This window comes from Salmo salar, chromosome ssa10, assembly GCF_905237065.1.
Source record: "Salmo salar chromosome ssa10, Ssal_v3.1, whole genome shotgun sequence".
In the NCBI taxonomy this organism is placed as follows: domain Eukaryota; kingdom Metazoa; phylum Chordata; class Actinopteri; order Salmoniformes; family Salmonidae; genus Salmo; species Salmo salar.
In genome coordinates this window covers 75,026,150-75,045,623 of record NC_059451.1, presented here as the reverse complement: position 1 = coordinate 75,045,623, position 19,474 = coordinate 75,026,150, and the positions used below count along the sequence as shown (strand labels likewise).

The 19,474-nt window shown below is 43.0% G+C and overlaps 2 protein-coding genes across 3 annotated transcripts; both read right to left on the bottom strand.

Moving 5' to 3' along the window:
- Positions 1-1,753: 1,753 nt before the first annotated feature.
- Positions 1,754-10,839, bottom strand: LOC106561065 (tripartite motif-containing protein 16). Its single transcript, XM_014124680.2, has 6 exons — positions 9,456-10,839; positions 8,591-8,686; positions 8,248-8,481; positions 7,983-8,130; positions 7,733-7,792; positions 1,754-2,686 (listed from the first exon to the last, which is right to left on the bottom strand). The coding sequence occupies exons 1-6, from the start codon at positions 10,032-10,034 to the stop codon at positions 2,148-2,150; spliced, it is 1,656 nt and encodes a 551-aa protein (XP_013980155.1). The 5' UTR covers positions 10,035-10,839; the 3' UTR covers positions 1,754-2,147.
- A 258-nt stretch (positions 10,840-11,097) lies between these two features.
- LOC106561074 (kxDL motif-containing protein 1) lies at positions 11,098-16,774 on the bottom strand. Of its 2 annotated transcripts, none has more exons than XM_014124695.2 (5): positions 16,575-16,774; positions 14,762-14,860; positions 14,078-14,230; positions 13,483-13,529; positions 11,098-13,092 (listed from the first exon to the last, which is right to left on the bottom strand). In XM_014124695.2, the coding sequence occupies exons 2-5, from the start codon at positions 14,854-14,856 to the stop codon at positions 12,830-12,832; spliced, it is 558 nt and encodes a 185-aa protein (XP_013980170.1). In that variant the 5' UTR covers positions 14,857-14,860; positions 16,575-16,774; the 3' UTR covers positions 11,098-12,829. The 2 variants fall into 2 exon arrangements, with proteins under 2 accessions (XP_013980170.1, XP_013980171.1); XM_014124696.2 differs by having other exon boundaries at positions 14,762-14,843.
- Between the last annotated feature and the right edge of the window lie 2,700 nt (positions 16,775-19,474).

Genomic DNA, 19,474 nt, shown 5'->3' with positions numbered 1-19,474 from the left:
AAGGTGATTCAGTTCTATGGCCAATGAAAGCACTGTTTCCTGTCCAGCTTCAGGTAACTTCTACCCAAACACACTGCAGGAAGGGAATCTGGAGCCGTTTCTTCTTCACATTAATGGCCATAAATAATCTGGTGTTCTGGTGGATGTCTTACGGGTACAATATGAGAACCAGTTTTCAGCAGTCTAATAGTCAGATTTGACATTTCCTTTGACCCCGTGTAACATCTCATTTAAATGGGTATCAATCTAGTCATTGCAAAGGAGATGACGAGAGTTCTTTCAATCTTGGCATTCAAGATTTTCAGTGATTCAAATTTGACAATTTCCTTGACCCCTTGAGGTGACCTGAAAAACATATTAGAATAGTCTGTGTTGTGTCCCAGGTACCTATACCTGATAGCTGTGCAGAGTAGAGGAGTAGGAAGCCACCTTCTGGCAGAGAAGCTCCTGCAGTACAAGGCCTGCCTGTGATTCTACGACACCATGGAACGCTCCCACACAACCGCCTCCATAGAAACGGTCTTGTGATCTCCACACCACCTTTGTGCCCTGTAGCGCTGGCGTTACACTTGTGTTATTTATGTGTGTTATTTCCATTGAGTCAGTTTAGACCGTTTCAGATGCTCATAGACTTGTTTGTATGTACAGAACCCTTTATGTTCCTTTTTTAAAAATGTTATTTATTTCACCTTTATTTAACCAGGTAGGCCAGTTGAGAACAAGTTTTCATTTACAACTGTGACCTGGCCAAGATAAAGCAAAGCAGTGTGACACAAACAACACAGAGTTACACATGGAATAAACAAACTTACAGTCAATAACACAATAGAAAAGTCCATATACAGTGTGTGCAAATGAAGTAAGATTAGGGAGGTAAGGCAATAAATAGGCCGTAGTGGCGAAATAATTACAATTTAGAAATTAAACACTGAAGTGATAGATATGCAGAAGGTGAATGTGCAAGTAGAGATACTGGGGTGAAAAGGAGCAAATAAATAATATGGGGATGAGGTAGTTGGGTGGGCTATTTACAGATGGGCTCTGTACTACTGAAATATGTATAATGTGCTATTTGTCAAAATGTGTACATATAAAACAATGTATAATGTACTGCCGTCTATTTGTCAAAATGTATATACCGTTACAGTAAGTAGTTTGAGTTTTGTGAAGTCAACAATAAAGCCTTTCCACTGACATAATTATGCGTTTTATTTTGACATGTCACATTCTACAGGAATTAACTTATAAAAGTGAAAGTTCATTACATTCATGTTGCATTGTTATTATGGATAAATAGTGATTGCTGTGTCTAATTTCACTCTGCCAGTAATGGAGACATTAGGAGAAAAATAAACATTTACTGATATAAGCCAAACTCATCTTTGGTATAAGGCTCAGGGGCAATTTAGGCCTGTAAAAAAACAACTTTAGTAACAGGGGCTAATTAACATATTTCCCAGGGTTCTATTGATGGCGCCTTCCACTATTAGTGCGATTTCTGTATCAGTTAGGAGTATGATTTATGGGCACTTGTATGAGGAGCATTCTATAAAGCTACAGTGTAATAATGGATAATCATACTGGAAAACAAATGATCTGTGTAGAAACAAAGCCTTGGTTCTATGAACTAGTTGGACAGTAAAAGAGAAGTTTCCTTCTCCTTTTCCTGTTTGTGCTGAGGTATAAGGTACCAGGTCTGGCCAGAAGAGGGCAGAAGTGATGTCACTGGACAAAATAGAGACAGACAACTCCCAACAAATCACTCACTTTTAATGAACTAATATAGTAGAGTCATGCATAGTATACATACATTAATATAATATGATAAGGCAGAGTTATGGTTAGTAAAGTACAAAGTGACCGGTATACTACCCTACTTACATTGCAAAGTCTAAACCCATTGGTCTGTGTTTATGGTTGGTTGGCATTGAATATGTTGAACAGCAGCTGAACGTATTGTTCACTATACACAGAGAGAATGATTGATGTCAATCAAAAGGGCTTTTTCAAAGTTTTCAAAAAGTACAAAAAAAATAACCGTCCCACTTTACAATGTGTTCCTAATACTTTTCTATTCGCACAGTAGTTCCATAGGGAAGTATCGTAATCTAGGTTCATATTTTACACAGTACATATTTAGTTACTACTCAAAATGGTGTCAGTATCCTCACAGACGAACCAACCCCAAACCCAGGGTAGAGGGGCTGAGTGAATGTGGTCTTGACTCTGTGAAGGAGCGTCATGGTGTCTGAGACGGTCACGCTGTAAAAGGACAGAGTTCCTGCCCTGTGGTCCAAGTACACTCCAACTCTGGAGTCTGAGTGGATGGCAGGGACAGAAGTCTCTTTACCATTATGGTAGAAACAGCATCTAGATGCAGAGCAGTACAACCTCCAGGACTTGTCATTAGCACCAAACCAACACTCATAACCACTTCCTCTCCTGCTGATCCCTTTATACGAGACAGCTACATCAACCTCCACTCCGGTCCACTCTACCTCCCAGTAGCAGGGTTCAGAAATACTCCAGACACCCTCTCTACACAACACCTGTTTCCAGTGGCTAAATCTATGTTCATGGTTGGGATAGGCCTGGATCTTATGGCTCCTGGTCACCTTTCTGTTCCGCTCAGACAGACACAGGAGTTGATTCGCTGTGTTGGGATCCAATGTCAGCGGGCAGCAGTCTAGGAAGAGGAAAAATAGTGTTCGTTTTTAAAAAAAGACCCTGTGAATTTAAGGGTATTTTATTGACAAGCCAGTCAACCAATCTCTGCTCCCATATGTTGGCCAATCACCTTCTTGGCGCGCTTCCCTTGGGTGAGGGTTTTTTTTCTCGAAAAGAGCGGGAAATGGGCATACAGGAGAAGAGATGACCGAGTGCATCCACTAAACTGTGAGTAGGCTTAGTGTTTGAATGTTTGCTATGCTAACATATTCATGCTACTGTTCGGTTTTCGCCTTCTATTCATTGCTTAATAAATGTTATACATGTAGAAATATACACTGCTCAAAAAAATAAAGGGAACACTTAAACAACACATCCTAGATCTGAATGAAAGAAATAATCTTATTAAATACTTTTTTCTTTACATAGTTGAATGTGCTGACAAAATCACACAAAAATAATCAATGGAAATCCAATTTATCAACCCATGGAGGTCTGGATTTGGAGTCACACTCAAAATTAAAGTGGAAAACCACACTACAGGCTGATCCAACGTTGATGTAATGTCCTTAAAACAAGTCAAAATGAGGCTCAGTAGTGTGTGTGGCCTCCACGTGCCTGTATGACCTCCCTACAACGCCTGGGCATGCTCCTGATGAGGTGGCGGATGGTCTCCTGAGGGATCTCCTCCCAGACCTGGACTAAAGCATCCGCCAACTCCTGGACAGTCTGTGGTGCAACGTGGCGTTGGTGGATGGAGCGAGACATGATGTCCCAGATGTGCTCAATTGGATTCAGGTCTGGGGAACGGGTGGGCCAGTCCATAGCATCAATGCCTTCCTCTTGCAGGAACTGCTGACACACTCCAGCCACATGAGGTCTAGCATTGTCTTGCATTAGGAGGAACCCAGGGCCAACCGCACCAGCATATGGTCTCACAAGGGGTCTGAGGATCTCATCTCGGTACCTAATGGCAGTCAGGCTACCTCTGGCGAGCACATGGAGGGCTGTGCGGCCCCCCAAAGAAATGCCACCCCACACCATGACTGACCCACCGCCAAACCGGTCATGCTGGAGGATGTTGCAGGCAGCAGAACGTTCTCCATGGTGTCTCCAGACTTTGTCACGTGCTCAGTGTGAACCTGCTTTCATCTGTGAAGAGCACAGGGCGCCAGTGGCGAATTTGCCAATCTTGGTGTTCTCTGGCAAATGCCAAATGTCCTGCACGGTGTTGGGCTGTAAGCACAACCCCCACCTGTGGACGTCGGGCCCTCATACCACCCTCATGGAGTCTGTTTCTGACCGTTTGAGCAGACACATGCACATTTGTGGCCTGCTGGAGGTCATTTTGCAGGGCTCTGGCAGTGCTTCTCCTGCTCCTCCTTGCACAAAGGCGGAGGTAGCGGTCCTGCTGCTGGGTTGCTGCCCTCCTACGGCCTCCTCCACGTCTCCTGATGTACTGGCCTGTCTCCTGGTAGCGCCTCCATGCTCTGGACACTACGCTGACAGACACAGCAAACCTTCTTGCCACAGCTCGCATTGATGTGCCATCCTGGATGAGCTGCACTACCTGAGCCACTTGTGTGGGTTGTAGACTCCGTCTCATGCTACCACTAGAGTGAAAGCACCGCCAGCATTCAAAAGTGACCAAAACATCAGCCAGGAAGCATAGGAACTGAGAAGTGGTCTGTGGTCCCCACCTGCAGAACCAGTCCTTTATTGGGGGTGTCTTGCTAATTGCCTATGATTTCCACCTGTTGTCTATTCCATTTGCACAACAGCATGTGAAATTTATTGTCAATCAGTGTTGCTTCCTAAATGGACAGTTTGATTTCACAGAAGTGTGATTGACTTGGAGTTACATTGTGTTGTTTAAGTGTTCCCTTTATTTTTTTGAGCAGTATATTATGTTTTCTTTCTGAACTATAGTTAACTATGCTTTGTTGAAAGTAAAACAATTTCCGGGGGAACAAAAACGGTTACTTTGGATGTGACTACTTTATTCAAATATTTTGAAAAAGTATTTGCTTTCTCAGATAATTAAATCAAATACTTGATCTCAGGAAGTGACTACTTTTCTGAAACTATTGGATTGGCTGCCTTCAACTAATGGCAGGACTGTATCTGGAACTGCATGTTGAAGATGGAATAGTATAGTAGATTGTGTGTGCTCTACTCATTCTATTTCCAAGACATGCATCTGTTGGTCAACAGATACTGTACCTTTACAACAACAACAAAAAGGTAGGGGCGTGGATCAGAATACCAGTCGGTATCTGGTGTGACCACCATTTGCCTCATGCAGCATGACATCTCCTTTGCATCGATTGATCACGCTGTTGATTGTGGCCTGTGGAATGTTGTCCCACTCCTCTTCAAATGGCTGTGTGAAGTTGCTGGATATTGACGGAAAATGGAACACGCTGTCGTACACGTCGATCCGGAGCATCCCAAAATGTGCTCAATGGGTGACATGTCTGGTGAGGATGCAGGCCATGGAAGAACTGGGACATTTTCAGCTCTTAGGAATTGAGTACAGATTCTTGCGACATGGGGCTGTGCATTATCATGCTGAAACATGAGGTGATGACAGTGGATGAATTGCAGGACAATGGGCCTCAGGATCTCGTCATGGTATCTCTGTGCATTAAAATGTCAGTCGATAAAATGCAATTGTTTTTGTTGTGCGTAGCTTATGCCTGCCCATACCATAACTCCACCACGGGGCACTCTGTTCACAACGTTGATATCAGCAAACTGCTCACCCACGTGGTCTGCAGTTGTGGGTACGGTTGGACGTACTGGAAAATTCTTTAAAGCGATTTTGGAGGCAGGCTTATGGCAAAGAAATGAACATTTAAAAAAATCTCTGGTAAGAGCGCTGGTGGACATTCCTGCCGTCAGTATGCCAATTGCACACTCCCTCAAAAGTTGGGACATCTCACCAAGAGGGATGTAAACAAATTTGTGCACATTTTAGAAAGAAGCTTTTTGTGCGTATGGAACATTTCTGGGATGTTTCATGAGCTGAAATAAAATATGGGACCAACACTTTACATATTGCGTTTATATTTTTGTTCAGTGTATACTGTGTATATATACACAGTACCAGTCAAAAGTTGTCACACCTACTCATTCACAGGTTTTTCTTTATTTTTACTATTTTCTACATTGTAGAATAGTGAAAAAATAATTATGAAATAACACATATGGAATCATGTAGTAACCAAAAAAAAGTGTTAAACAAATCAAATAGCCACCCTTTGCCTTGATGACAGCTTTGCACACTCTTGGCATTCTCTCAACTAGCTTCATGAGGAATGCTTTTCCAACAGTCTTGAAAGAGTTCCCACATATGCTGAGCACTTGTTGGCCACTTTTCCTTCACTCTGCGGTCCAACATATCCCAAACCATCTCAATTGGGTTGAGGTCGGGTGATTGTGGAGGCCAGGTCATCTGATGCAGCACTCTATTACTCTCCTTAGTCAAATAGCCCTTACACAGCCTGGAGGTGTGTTGGGTCATTGTCTTGTTGAAAAACAAATGATAGTCCCACTATGACCAAACCAGATGTGATTGGCGTATCGCTGCAGAATGCTGTGGTAGCCATGCTGGTTAAGTGTACCTTGAATTCTAAATAAATCACTGACAGTGTCAGCAGCAAAGCACCCCCACACCATCACCACCTCCTCCATGCTTCACGGTGGGAACCACACATGCCGAGATCATCCGTTCACCTACTCTGCGTCTCACAAAGACACGACGGTTGGAACCAATAATCTTACATTTGAACTCAAAGGACAGATTTCCACCTGTCTAATGTCCATTGCTCATGTTTCTTGGCCCAAGCAAGTCTCTTCTTCTTATTGGTGTCCTTTAGTAGTGGTTTCTTTGCAGCAATTCGACCATGAAGGCCTGATTCACGCAGTCTCCTCTGAACAGTTGATGTTGAGATATGTCTGTTACTTGAACTCTGTGGTGAAATTAAATTACCGATTTCTGAGGCTGGTACTGTAACTCTAATGAACTGGGTCTTCCTTTCCTGTGGCGGTCCTCATGAGAGCCAGTTTCATCATAGCGCTTGATGGTTTTTGCGACAGCATTTGTGCTACTGCACAAATTTTCCGGATTGACTGACCTTCATGACTTCAAGTAATGTTGGACTGTCGTTTGTCTTTGCTTATTTGAGCTGTTCTTGCTGTAATATGGACTTTGTCTTTTACCAAATAGGGCTATATTTTGTATACCACCCCTACCATGTCACAATACAACGGATTGGCTCAACAAATTAACAAGGCACACCTGTTAATTGAAATGCATTCCAGATGACTCTCTCATGAAGCTGGTTGAGAGAATGTGTGCAAGCTGTCATCAAGCCAAAGGATGGCTACTTTGAAGAATCTGAAATATATTTTGATTTGTTTAACACTTTTTTAGTTACTACATGATTCCATGTGTTTTTACATTGTTTTGTTGTCTTCACTATTATTATACAATGTAGAAAATATACAAAAATAAAAGAAAAACCCTTGAATGAGTTGGTGTCCAAACTTTTGACTGGTACTGTATGTATGTATGTATGTATGTATGTATGTATGAGGGCCTAGTTTTACCCTAATACAAGGGCCTGAAACTCATACTCATATAGCAGTCAGTGTTGAACAGCAGTCAGTGTTGCACGAGTACATAGCAGTCAGTGTTGCTCGAGTACATAGCAGTCAGTGTTGCACGAGTACATAGCAGTCAGTGTTGCACGAGTACATAGCAGTCAGTGTTGCACGAGTACATAGCAGTCAGTGTTGCACGAGTACATAGCAGTCAGTGTTGTACGAGTACATAGCAGTCAGTGTTGTACGAGTATATAGCAGTCAGTGTTGTACGAGTATATAGCAGTCAGTGTTGTATGAGTATATAGCAGTCAGTGTTGTATGAGTATATAGCAGTCAGTGTTGTATGAGTATATAGCAGGAGAGGTCTCAGAAGCTGACCGCTCAGAATGGTTCCAGCTAGCTGTTTTTTTTACAAAGTGAGTGAACATGCATCGTGTGTGTGTGCTTTACTTACATTCTAAGAACTCCTCTCTGGTCTTGGGCTCAGAAAGGTGAACATTTGGAACTTTAGCCACTATAGGACACAGGCACACCCATCATTAGGAGGCTATGCAACAAGTTTCAGGAGGGCAACGTCACTCAGCGATGCTAACCTAGCCATCAACGGTATAAACACCGCAAATCATACTGCATGTATCTCTACAGAAGGCACAATAGCAAACATACAAGAGCACTTATGAGCTTGAAATATGCCTTATACCAACCTTTCCCGTATATTCTGTCCATTTGCACCTTGCAGAGGTCTTGTAGTCGCTCTTGCAGTTCAGCGGCAAATTTCTTCACATGCTTAAATGTGACAATGATGCTGGGTGTGCCCTCAGATCCAAGAGGGACACAGAGAGACTGGAAATGCTACGACATTGAGAAAGGCCACGGTTATTTTATTTCAGCGCATTTCACCCGTGAAAGAGTTCTAGACCTAGTCATTGAAAAGTCATTTGTGAGTGACATTTAAGTTAGAGATGTCACCTGGAGGAAATGGATGTGATCTTGTGTGTGTGACAGGTGCTTTAGCTCAGCATCTCTCCTCCTCAGTCCAGCGACCTCCTGCTCCAGTTGCTTCAGGTGCCTTTTAGCTCGACCCACTTGAGCCTTCTCTTGGGCACTGATCAGCTCCTTCACCTCAGAGCGCCCTTTCTCAATGGAGTGGATGAGCTCAGTCAAGGTCCTCTCACTGTCAAACAATTCCACTTGTGCAGAGCGCTGTTAGGACACGGAGAAGAGGGGATCCATTTCAACCACCCTATTCACTTCGCTTTCATCAGGATCCCCAGACTGCCTGAGTGCAATTCAAATGTTCCCCAACGCTCACCTTCAGAGTGTCCACAGCCTGTCTCAGCTCCTGCATCTCCTTCTCTCTCTCCTGGATTCTCTGCTGGGATTTCAGACTATTTTCCCCCAACTGCTTCTGCAGAGAAGATTATCATATGCATAAAACAAATAGCTTACTATCAGGTAGGCCACTGTGCATCTGACAAGGTACCCAGAAAACAAAATGTTGAAAAGGCGTTTTTGTCTGACGTTGAAGCCATCTACACTTTTAGTTCTGAAGGAACCGGTTCGAGGAACGGAACCTGGAAAAGACCGTTATTTTTCAAGGTATCGAAACAGAACCGGGCCAAAGAGATCTCTAGTGTTCCGGAAGTGGAACCGTTATTTTCAAATCTTGAGAGCAGCATAATGTTATTTTTTTGTTTCTAATGTCTAGTATGTAATGCTGTAATTTCAGTGACATGTATGATGCTAGCACATTTCTATTCACGCCATGATGTTCAGCGCTTCAAGCCAAACCCCCTTCATGTCCACGCCTCTCTGGCTCTCTCACCCCCTTGAAACTTCAGCTGCACCTCTCTCTCTCAATCTGACTCATCAAGCGTGCAACCACTAGCTTAACAGTTTGAAAACTATTGTCAGCTCAAACGGGTTGGGCTTCGCACTGATTGGATGACCCCTTTTCAAATCGAACCTCATCATTCTGTTTTGTATGAGGAACCAGAGACATCAACCTACCAGATGAGACATGTTAAAACAGATTATGTAAAAAAAATGATTTTTGCTAGTTAACACACTACGTGTCTCTACCCTGCTTCTTACGCCTATTCTCACTCGCTGGTCTGGATGCCAGGCTAAAAGAGATGAACAAATGTATTGTGTGATTTGACTGTTCTCATCTTTACCTGTTTTTCAGTCCTTTCTTCTGCAGCGGGGACTATATCATGGCCTTTATGATCATCCATCACACACAGCAGACAGATACACTGCTGATCGGTACGGCAGTAAACCTCCAGCAGTTTGTCATGGCGAGAGCAAATCTTCTCCTGTAGGCCAGTGGCATCAATCAACTTGTGTTTTTTTCCTTGGTTGAGGTGATTGTGAAGTTTTAGGTGAGTCTCACAGTAAGAGGCAAGGCACAGCAGACAGGACTTGACAGCTTTGAGTTTTCTCCCAGCGCAGATGTCACACCCCACATCTGAAGGTCCAGCATAACAGTAAGCAGGAGGAGCAGCTTGGAGTCCTGTCTTCAGTTTCTCCACCAATTCGTTCAGTAGAGTATTTTTCCCCAGAACAGGTCTTGGGGTGAAGGTCTGCCTGCACTGAGGACAGCTGTAGACACCTTTCCGATCATCCTGATCCCAGCTTTCTTTAATGCAGCCCATACAGTAACTGTGTCCACAGGCAGTAGTCACTGGATCTTTCAGTAGGTCCAGACAGATTGAACAGGTCATCAAATCATTTTCTTTAAAAGCTTCTGCCATGGTGAAACACACCCTATCAGACTGAGCAGCAGAGTCAAAAGATAAGTCGTTTCCCGGTTTAACGGTTTGTTCTGAGCGGTAGGTGTGGCTTCCAGTGAAATCGAAACTTGGCTTTTGGCCTGGATCTGTGAGGGATCCATAAGATCAGTGCCTGGCCAGCAGAGGGCATCAGAATCCCTATTCGTCAAGTACAGTACGTCGCCTTGGTGAGTAGGCGCTGCCAGCAATAGACAATGTACTAACAGAATACAGACACAGTCAACATGCAGGATATACAATATACTTACAGTAAACATAACATTCTGCAGAGGAAGGGATGCTGCCTTAACGAATATATAGTGGATATACAGTGTAGTGCAAACGCAGTATAGTGCAGATTAGTATTGCAGGTTATTGATGGCAAGGTGCAGCGTTCAGCTCAAATACAAAGTATTTTAATCCCCATGATATGAGGTCTGTCAGAAGTTGAGTTTCAACTAGAACTTGACCGACACATCGCATCACCGACATTATCGGCCGATATTGGCATTTGAACGCTATATCGGTCGATAATTCCACCAATAACTGATGTTCAATAAATAGCTGATCTGAACGCTTGTGGCCATTCTCATGTCATTCTTATCACAATGTAAGAAATCAACATCGACTCATAACCAGAAAATAAATCCTGATGAAGGTCCATTAGGGTGAAATTGGTGTGAAATCCTTTAAATCTGTATCGCATTTAAGATCATCAGCGTGCTGAAGTTTCTTTTCATTACAACCAGAGAGAATTGTCTGCTCAGAATGAACACCTGGGGCTACTAATCTAACCCTTTCCAATGTGGCAAGGGAGCACGTTGTATTCCGTTTTGGCAGAGTGGCTGCGTGACCTCTCTGGACACCTCTTCCCAATAGCTAAAACCCCGTACCTTCTGTGCATGTGCTACGGAACGACACAAATAGTCTAGGAAATCTCATACCTATGGCTGGAACATTGGTCCACTGTTGGAGGAAACCCGTCTGAAGCTCCGTCTCTAAAAGTTACATTAAAAGCTGGAGCTTTTTTGCTGTTGGGGGAGGGTTATATTTCAAGTATTTTAATTGTTAAACAAACCAAATAACATAAGTTAGCATTCAAGTTGTTACGTAACATTTACCGTAATCGTGATACAGATAAAGACTTAGAAAGCTTAAGTTATCCACTTCACCGAGAGGTCATTTACAATGTAGCCTAGTACTCGAGCTCAAGTCATCCCAACAAATTAAAATGCATATCCGAGAAACAACGGAAAACAATAATACTGAACTCTTCCATGCAGCGACTCACACATTTTGCATGTTTAAAAAAGAAAAAAAGTCTGTGGTGGTGAGGTTTCAATTAGAACCTGACCGATATATAGCGTCGCCGAAATGATCTGTTGATATTGGCATTTTAACGCTTTATCGGTATCAGCCGACAATTCCACGATAACTAATATTCAATAAATAGGATGGGGAGGAAAAGGGTATCTCAAGCTGATCTGAATGTTTGCGGCCATTCTCATTATGTCACAATGTTAGAAATCAACATTAGCAGCATATTTCTTGGACAACTGCTCTTCTGAATGGCAATTTAGGAGAATTCGGTGTGGAAAATGACACTTTCATTTCCCTACTGTAAAACAGTATATCAGATATATCCGTATCGGTAAGTTTTGTTCCCCCAAAAATCGGACCCAAATAACCTTATCGGTCAGGCTCTAGTTTTAATAGGGTAAATAACACTGAGGTGTGTTACTAAAAAAATGGAACCATATTTTGGTAGGCCGTACTATTGCGATTAGCTGGCTTCCAATAGGCTTACCCATGACCAACAAAGCTCACTACCTCTTTAAATGAGTGAATATTTCCAAGCTCAACCATTATTAATGAGAGAGAGAGAGAGACTCCTGTGCACACAAACAAACAAATGACTAGCTGGGTGCAGTCCTCCTGTGGTCAGTAATTAAGGATTCAGTTCTTCACAAGCACAACACACATTCAAGTATCTTCTTCATTGTTAGTGGCGAGTGATGGACAAGCGTGTCTAACAAAAGGGATCTTTGGACACAGTCTTGGCGGTTACAGGTGAACAGCAGTCAGTGTGCTGGTTTAAATCCTGACCATCAAATCTGCTACTGATTCAGACCCGACAAACCAGATAACTGGTCAAAACTCCAAAAGCTAAATCAATCACATTGGCCTCCTGCTGCTTCTATCTAATCTACGGGTACTGAGTAGAGCTCTAGGCCTGAGTTATGGAGGCTCTACTCTGCAGGTACTGAGTAGAGCTCTAGGCCTGTGTTACAGAGGCTCTACGCTGCCGGCACTGAGTAGAGCTCTAGGCCTGGGTTATGAAGGCTCTACCCTGCAGGTACTGAGTAGAGCTCTAGGCCTGGGTTATGAAGGCTCTACCCTGCAGGTACTGAGTAGAGCCCTAGGCCTGGGTTATGAAGGCTCTACCGTGCAGGTACTGAGTAGAGCCCTAGGCCTGGGTTATGAAGGCTCTACCCTGCAGGTACTGAGTAGAGCTCTAGGCCTGGGTTATGAAGGCTCTACCCTGCAGGTACTGAGTAGAGCCCTAGGCCTGGGTTATGAAGGCTCTACCCTGCAGGTACTGAGTAGAGCTCTAGGCCTGGGTTATGAAGGCTCTACCCTGCAGGTACTGAGTAGAGCCCTAGGCCTGGGTTATGAAGGCTCTACCGTGCAGGTACTGAGTAGAGCCCTAGGCCTGGGTTACGAAGGCTCTACCCTGCAGGTACTGAGTAGAGCCCTAGGCCTGGGTTACGAAGGCTCTACTCTGCAGGCACTGAGTCCGGGCCCTCGTCCCTCAGCATGTCCGTTTCAGGGCTAGGCAGGCCTTGGTCAGAGGTGGGCGTGTCGGCCTGCTCCTGGGAGAGGTCTTCGGAACACCGGCTTACGTTCGGGGAAATGACATCGGGGCTCGTGTCACATGACTCGGTGCTCTGCCCCGACATGGTGGCGGTGATCATCCTGGCGACACTGGGCGGGGTGGGATCAAACTCGTCGTCCTCCAGGACCGGCGACTCGTGGACGTCTGTGAGGGAGAGACACAGGGTGACTCTCGATAGTCTAAAGTAGCCTCCATTCTACATTAATTGGAGAGAAAAAAAAAAACACCACAGGTGAAAGCAATTCACCACCAATTTCTTTCCCCATTGTGCAGATGGAGGAAGAAAGAACAGCACTTAATAATATTAAGATGCACCCTCAGAGGCACTGAGGAGAAAGACTTACTGAATATGGAATCAAAACATTGAATTACGTTACGTCAAATACGTTCGAAAGTGTTGGATATGTGTAGATCTAATTAAGAAGACGAGTAAACTACTGTACTGTGAAAAATGCCTGAATGTGCAACTATTTACAGTAAACAACTTGTCTGTCTGCCAATGTTGCCGTGATGACTGTAAAATGTCAAACTCACTGCTGAAGGCCTCTGGGTACTGCTTGGCGATCTTGCCCTTTAAAGTCCTGCGTGGACAGATAAAACCATGAATATGTGGATTATGTTCACAGAACAGAAAGAAACCAAGGTTAGAGCTATAATTTTGTGACTCCTCCCACGAGCTAGAGTGAAAATTGGACAAGAGACAGTATGTGACTGACCGTCACAGTCAGGTGAAAGTTTCCATTCGTAGTTAGTATAATAAGTACTTGGACGAAGTATACAATCCACCAAGAAAATGGTTGTTGAACAACCCCTTGCCACTTCCCCTAAACACTTCACGTAGATCTGAAAATTTGATAGGTATGAAAGTAGTTCCCATCTTGTCCGATAGGCTGGGTGGAGACATTACCATATTGCTTACACTTATCCAACCCGTGTCAGATCTACAGAAAGGTTTTCGGGGTAAGGCTTGGGCATGTTTTTGTATGTAGGGTATAAGGGGTCTAGAGTCCGGGTCTTAGGGGTAGCCTCATTGTCTTACGTCAGATAGAGTGACGGCAACGGCGTGTCGTGTTAGAACGACGCCATCTGTCAGAAGACAACGGGGATAGTATTAGGATGGGTCCATCACCTGATTCTCCTAAAGATGCTGTCCAAGTCCTTCTTCATCTCCACCAGGGTGCGCGTGTGAAGCAGGAAGTGTTCGTTCATCTGCTGCAGCCGCACGTTGGAAAGTCCATTGAAGTTGATCAGCATCTCATTGGTCTTCTCAAAGCGGTCCAGCCTGGGACAGGAGCCAATGACGAGCAATATAAAATAGGCTCTATTATATCGATAATAAGAAATGAATGGTGTCCTATTTGTGTTAAGTCTTTGGCAAAGCTGTGCCTGTTTTGCCACAGTCTGCACAAGCTGACAGTTACAGGATTGAATGTCAAGGAAATGAGTAGGTCTAGACTGTTTTATTGGTGTAATAATATCACCTCAGATCTGATTGACCCCAAATGAACCAATGTTGTGCTGTATTTGACTATTGTAACATATCACAGTGAGTGCAAGGCCATCCATCAAGACCCCATGCAGCCAGCTAGTCTGCTCTCTATGTTAGTGTTTCCCAACTCCAGTCCTCGAGTACCCCCAACAGTACACATTTTTATTGTAGCCCTGGACAAGCACACGAGTTGAATGAGGTATGGTTGTTCGGAGCAATATCAAAAATGTGCGCTGGAGTTGGGAAACATTGCTCTGTGAGAAATAGCAATGCTCCCAGCAGATATAGGATGTGCCCTGTGCAGCAGTCCGGACTGTTACTCACATGTGCCTCTGGGCTTGGATGATGGCGTTGACATCCTCAGAGTTTACCATGCTAAGCATTCTGTTACAGAACATTCCAGAAGCTGTGGGTTCCATGGTGCTGATGATTAATGGAAAGCATTTGGAAAACATACACCATCAACACTGTGAATACATGAATGTCAAACAGCTAGGTGTTTGCATTACAAATTACAACAAATAGCTTGCTAACACAAAATACGAGCCTGCTAGGGAGCAGTCCTATCATAGTCAAGAAATGCTATGAAGCAGTTACCTTGTTAGCACTGGCAAGATACAAGGCTTATTATGCGTTCGGATAGTTTGCTTAACAACACTGACCAAAAATATAAATGCAACCATTTCAAAGATTTTACTGAGATACAGTTCATATAAGGAAATCACTCAATTAAAATAAAATTAATCAGGCCCTAATCTATGGATTTCACGAGTGGGAATACAGATATGCATCAGTTGGTCACAGATGTCTTAAAAAAAAAAGGTATGGGTGTGGATCAGAAAACCAGTCAGTATCTGGTGTGGCCACCATTTCTCTCATGCAGTGTGACACATCTCCTTCACATAGAGTTGATCAGGCTGTCGATTGTGGCCTGTGGAATATTGTCCCACTCCTCTTCAATGGCTGTGCCAAGTTGATGGATATTGGCGGGAACTGGAACACACTGTCGTACACATCGATCCAGAACATCCAAACATGCTCAATGGGTGACATGTCTGGTGAGTATACAGGCCATTGAAGAAGTGGGCCATTTTCATCTTCCAGGAATTGTGTAGAAATCCTTGCAACATGGGGCAGTGCATTATCTCGTCACTATGTCTGTGCAAATTTCCATCGATAAAATGCAATGGTGTTTGTTGTCCATAGCTTATACCTGCCCATACCATAACCCCACCGCCACCATAGGGAACTCTGTTCAAAGTTGACATCAGCAAACCACTGCCCAGTACAGTCAAAACCGAGATTCATCCGTGAAGAGCACACTTCTCCAACGTGCCAGTGGCCATTGAAGGTGAGCATTTGCCCACTGAAGTCGGTTACGACGCCAAACAGCAGTCAGGTCAAGACCCTGGTGAGGACGAAGAGCACACAGATGAGCTTCCCTGAGACGGTTTTTGACAGTTTGTGCCAAAATTCTTAGGTTGAGCAAACCCACAGTTCCATCAGCTGTTCAGGTGGCTGGTCTCAGACGATCCCACAGGTGAAGAAGCCAGATGTGGAGGTCCTTGGCTGGCATGGTTACAAGTTTAAGGCTGGATGGACGTACTGCCAAACAACGTTTGTTAATGGTAGGGAAATTAACATTCAATTATCTGGCAACAGTCCTGGTGGACATTCCTGCAGTCTGCATGCCAATTGCACGCACCCGTGAGGCAGCTGTGGCATGTGTTGTGTAACAAAATTGCACATTTTTGAGTGACCTTTTATTGTCCCCAGCACAAGGTACACCGGTGTAATGATCATGCTGTTTAATCAGCGCTTGACATGCCACATCTGTCTGGTGGACGGATTATTTTAGCAATGAAGAAATACTCACTAACAGGGATGTTAACAAAGTTGTTCACAATTTGAGAGAGACATTTTTGTGTGTATGGAAAATGTGTGGGATCTTTTATTTCAGCTCATGAAACCAACACTTTACGTTGCGTTTATATTTTTGTTCAGTGTGTTAAAGCTAGCTGGCTAGCATACTAACGTTACCTAACTTTGACGGACTAGACTATAGACAGTACTCGTAACGTCACACAGAACGAGCTTAGTTATACAAATATTTGGCAGGCTAGCCTAACATACTTACGATTAGATATGTCCCAAACTCGTTATATCCGTGAATTTTCTTTAACACTTGAATGACTATATAAACTCTTACATTGAGCTACTGACATTCACTTTCATAACTGGAACTAGATGTAATTTAGCAGTCTGTGGCAAAGAGAAACATTTCTTGTTTCTGGAGAAACTTAACGCTGCACCGCACTTCCGTGTTGTGGAAATGTTGATCACGTGACATAGGAAAGGATATCTGTCATTTCCGGTGGCTTTATGCCAATCACAGCAAACCAAAGGTAGTTATTATAATTGTTTTTACCTTTTTTAGAACTCTAGGTAGGGTTGGGGGGGGGGGTAACAGATTACATGTAATTACAGTTTATTTTTTTAATTTTTTTTACATGTAATCCGTTAACGGTAGCTGTAGTCTTTACATTACTTGCAAAAATATTGTAATCAGATTACAGATACTTTTGAAAAACTAGATTACTTCGAGGATTACTTTTAAATTCAGAAAGGATGTTTGCGAAAGAAATATTTGACACTTCTCTGTTTTCTCAATGACATTCAAATCAGCATTGAAAAAAGGCGCAAGTTTAAGTTTGTTCCACCTGAGCGAGTCTGACCACAAATCAGAGACCACTATGATGACACCAAATGTGTTTGATGGATCGCAGGAAAAGAGCAGGAATAGGCTTTGGTAGGCTACAGTCCAAGCAATGTCTTCCAATGGTGGGACTGTTGTCGGCATCCAAAGATTATCAATTTGAATAAACGCTTGGATGTAAGGATGACAGCAGTTGTGTAGTCTACGGCGATACGGATATAACTTATTATTGATATCTACATAGCGCATTGATGTGAATCACACTGATGCTCTCTCATTTAGCTATTTGCGCCTTACGGATTGTGGTTGTTGTGGATGGCTGTTCACAAATCTAAATGTGTATTTGAACCCAATAATGGTTCAATTCAAGACGTTTAAACTGCCTATCAATCATTGTTTTGGAAACAAGTGGACAGCCAGTGAAAAATGCGCTCTTGCCACATCTGCATAGTGCGGATCCAAACCCATGGAATGAAAGTGGGGCTTTTATTGCTCAATCTAATTCATGCTGATAAAAAAAAAACACATAGGCCTAAGGGACACATGCCCACACTTGCACACTTTTGATAGACTTAAAGGGGCAATCTGTAGTTGCTACATCCGTTTTTGGACTTATCAATAATTTGTATATCATGGATGGTCAGTCCTTGCATCCATAGCTCTGTGTAGTAATCTGAGAGTGGTTACATTTCTCCAGGCCCATCCCTCAGTTTTTTCCTAAAACAGAGGCGGGGTGTTGGGTTGTTATTGTTTCATCTGTGGATTTGCCCTTTAAACAGCTGAATATTATTAAGATTTCAAAGTGTCACCAACAAAAAGGTTAACAATAGTCCTATAGCAAATGCAGCATATGGCATTCATTTTTCACATGTAAATAACACTTTCCAGTAGTGATCAAAGCATGCCATTCCATGAGCGCAGCATTTATTTTTCAACTTGAGTCAATGAGCCCAATCAGTCCTCCATGACAACAAAATCATGAACAACAGAGTAGGGCTGGCTAATAAGTCCTTAGTTTTGGGGTCATGCTCAGGTAAAACAATTTGGCTAATCTGTTCTTCCATATTTCCAAGTCCTATTCTTGAAGACCAAGAGGAATAACATTTACTGTAATGACTGGAATTCTGATAGACTTTGGTTTTTAATGTAAAGATATAATTTAATCATATTATTATATGTAGTAGAAAGCGATGGGTTAGAAGAAGCCTACATAACCAACCCATAAAGTAAAATTTAACATCTATTTATGGTCAGGTATGTAAACTTTAACATTGGTTTATCCTGCAATAGATGTTGTTCAATTGGTAACATACATTTTTGTCTTCTTCTAATGCCTCTTAAAGGTGAAATTAATCTAAACGTAACGGAATGTAATAAGATTACGTTACCGATTACAATTTTGGACAGGTAACTAGTAACTGTAACGGATTACATTTAGAAAGTAATCTACCCAACCCTGACTCTAGGTCTAACTAATCATATGGGACCCAAACTAATGCGACCCAAACTGGGGAAAGTAATTGCTTTTGACACAGATTATCCATTATATTGACCAGATAGTGGCCTCTCTAACAATGAAAATAAATGTTTAACATTTACATTTATGGGTGTAGTGCTGCCAGAGCTCAGAGGCTCTGCGCTCCCTCACTTTTTTTTATTTGACTCGAGAATACACGGTTAAACTATTTTTGGAAAATTCATTACAAAAAAAATATTTTAAAATTATATTTAACTAGGCCCTACTACTAAATTTCAATGAAAAACTATAGAATGACAAACCAAATGAATATGTATAGCAGCCTAAAGGTAGGTAAATGGTGGTAGGTAGAAAATCAATACAAAAACAACTGTGTCTGCCAAACACTCCATGGACCCCTATTGTGCAGTGGAACCCAGAACGATATGTGGAACCCAGAACGATATGTGACCACTTGCTTAAGGCGACGCCGTTTTGCAGAGGACACCCAAACCAGAGTGGCCACCGCAAAGCCCAAGGAGCCTGACCCTCTCTGGAAGTTGCTGTAGCCCTGCTTAGTATATTTAGCCTACATTGGCTATTGGTTGAGACACAACGCCGTTCTAGCTTGGTATGTCAGTGTGAGCAATTGGAAACGTAAATTGGGCTAAGTTGGAGTTAATAATCCATTTAGGTTCTAGTTTTTAGGCGTGAATCTGTGGAGGGGAGAACGGCTCATAAAAATGGTTGGAACGGAGCGAATGGAATGGCACAGAACACCTGGAAACCATGCATTTGATACCATTACACTGATTCCGCTCCAGTCATTACCACGAGCCCGTTCTCCCCAATTAAGTTGCCACCA

What these genes read in the sequence shown, in the direction of transcription:
- LOC106561065 (XM_014124680.2), bottom strand. Translation starts at nt 10,034, where the DNA reads ATGGCAGAAGCTTTTAAAGAAAATGATTTGATGACCTGTTCAATCTGT. An exon ending in AAGAAAGGACTGAAAAACAG is followed by an intron (nt 8,687 to 9,455) that starts GTAAAGATGAGA and finishes TCTTCTCTGCAG; the next exon opens with AAGCAGTTGGGGGAAAATAG. An exon ending in GGACAGAATATACGGGAAAG is followed by an intron (nt 7,793 to 7,982) that starts GTTGGTATAAGG and finishes TGTGTCCTATAG; the next exon opens with TGGCTAAAGTTCCAAATGTT.
- LOC106561074 (XM_014124695.2), bottom strand. Translation starts at nt 14,856, where the DNA reads ATGGAACCCACAGCTTCTGGAATGTTCTGTAACAGAATGCTTAGCATG. An exon ending in ATCCAAGCCCAGAGGCACAT is followed by an intron (nt 14,231 to 14,761) that starts GTGAGTAACAGT and finishes CTCCTGTCCCAG; the next exon opens with GCTGGACCGCTTTGAGAAGA. An exon ending in AGCATCTTTAGGAGAATCAG is followed by an intron (nt 13,530 to 14,077) that starts GTGATGGACCCA and finishes CTGTCCACGCAG; the next exon opens with GACTTTAAAGGGCAAGATCG.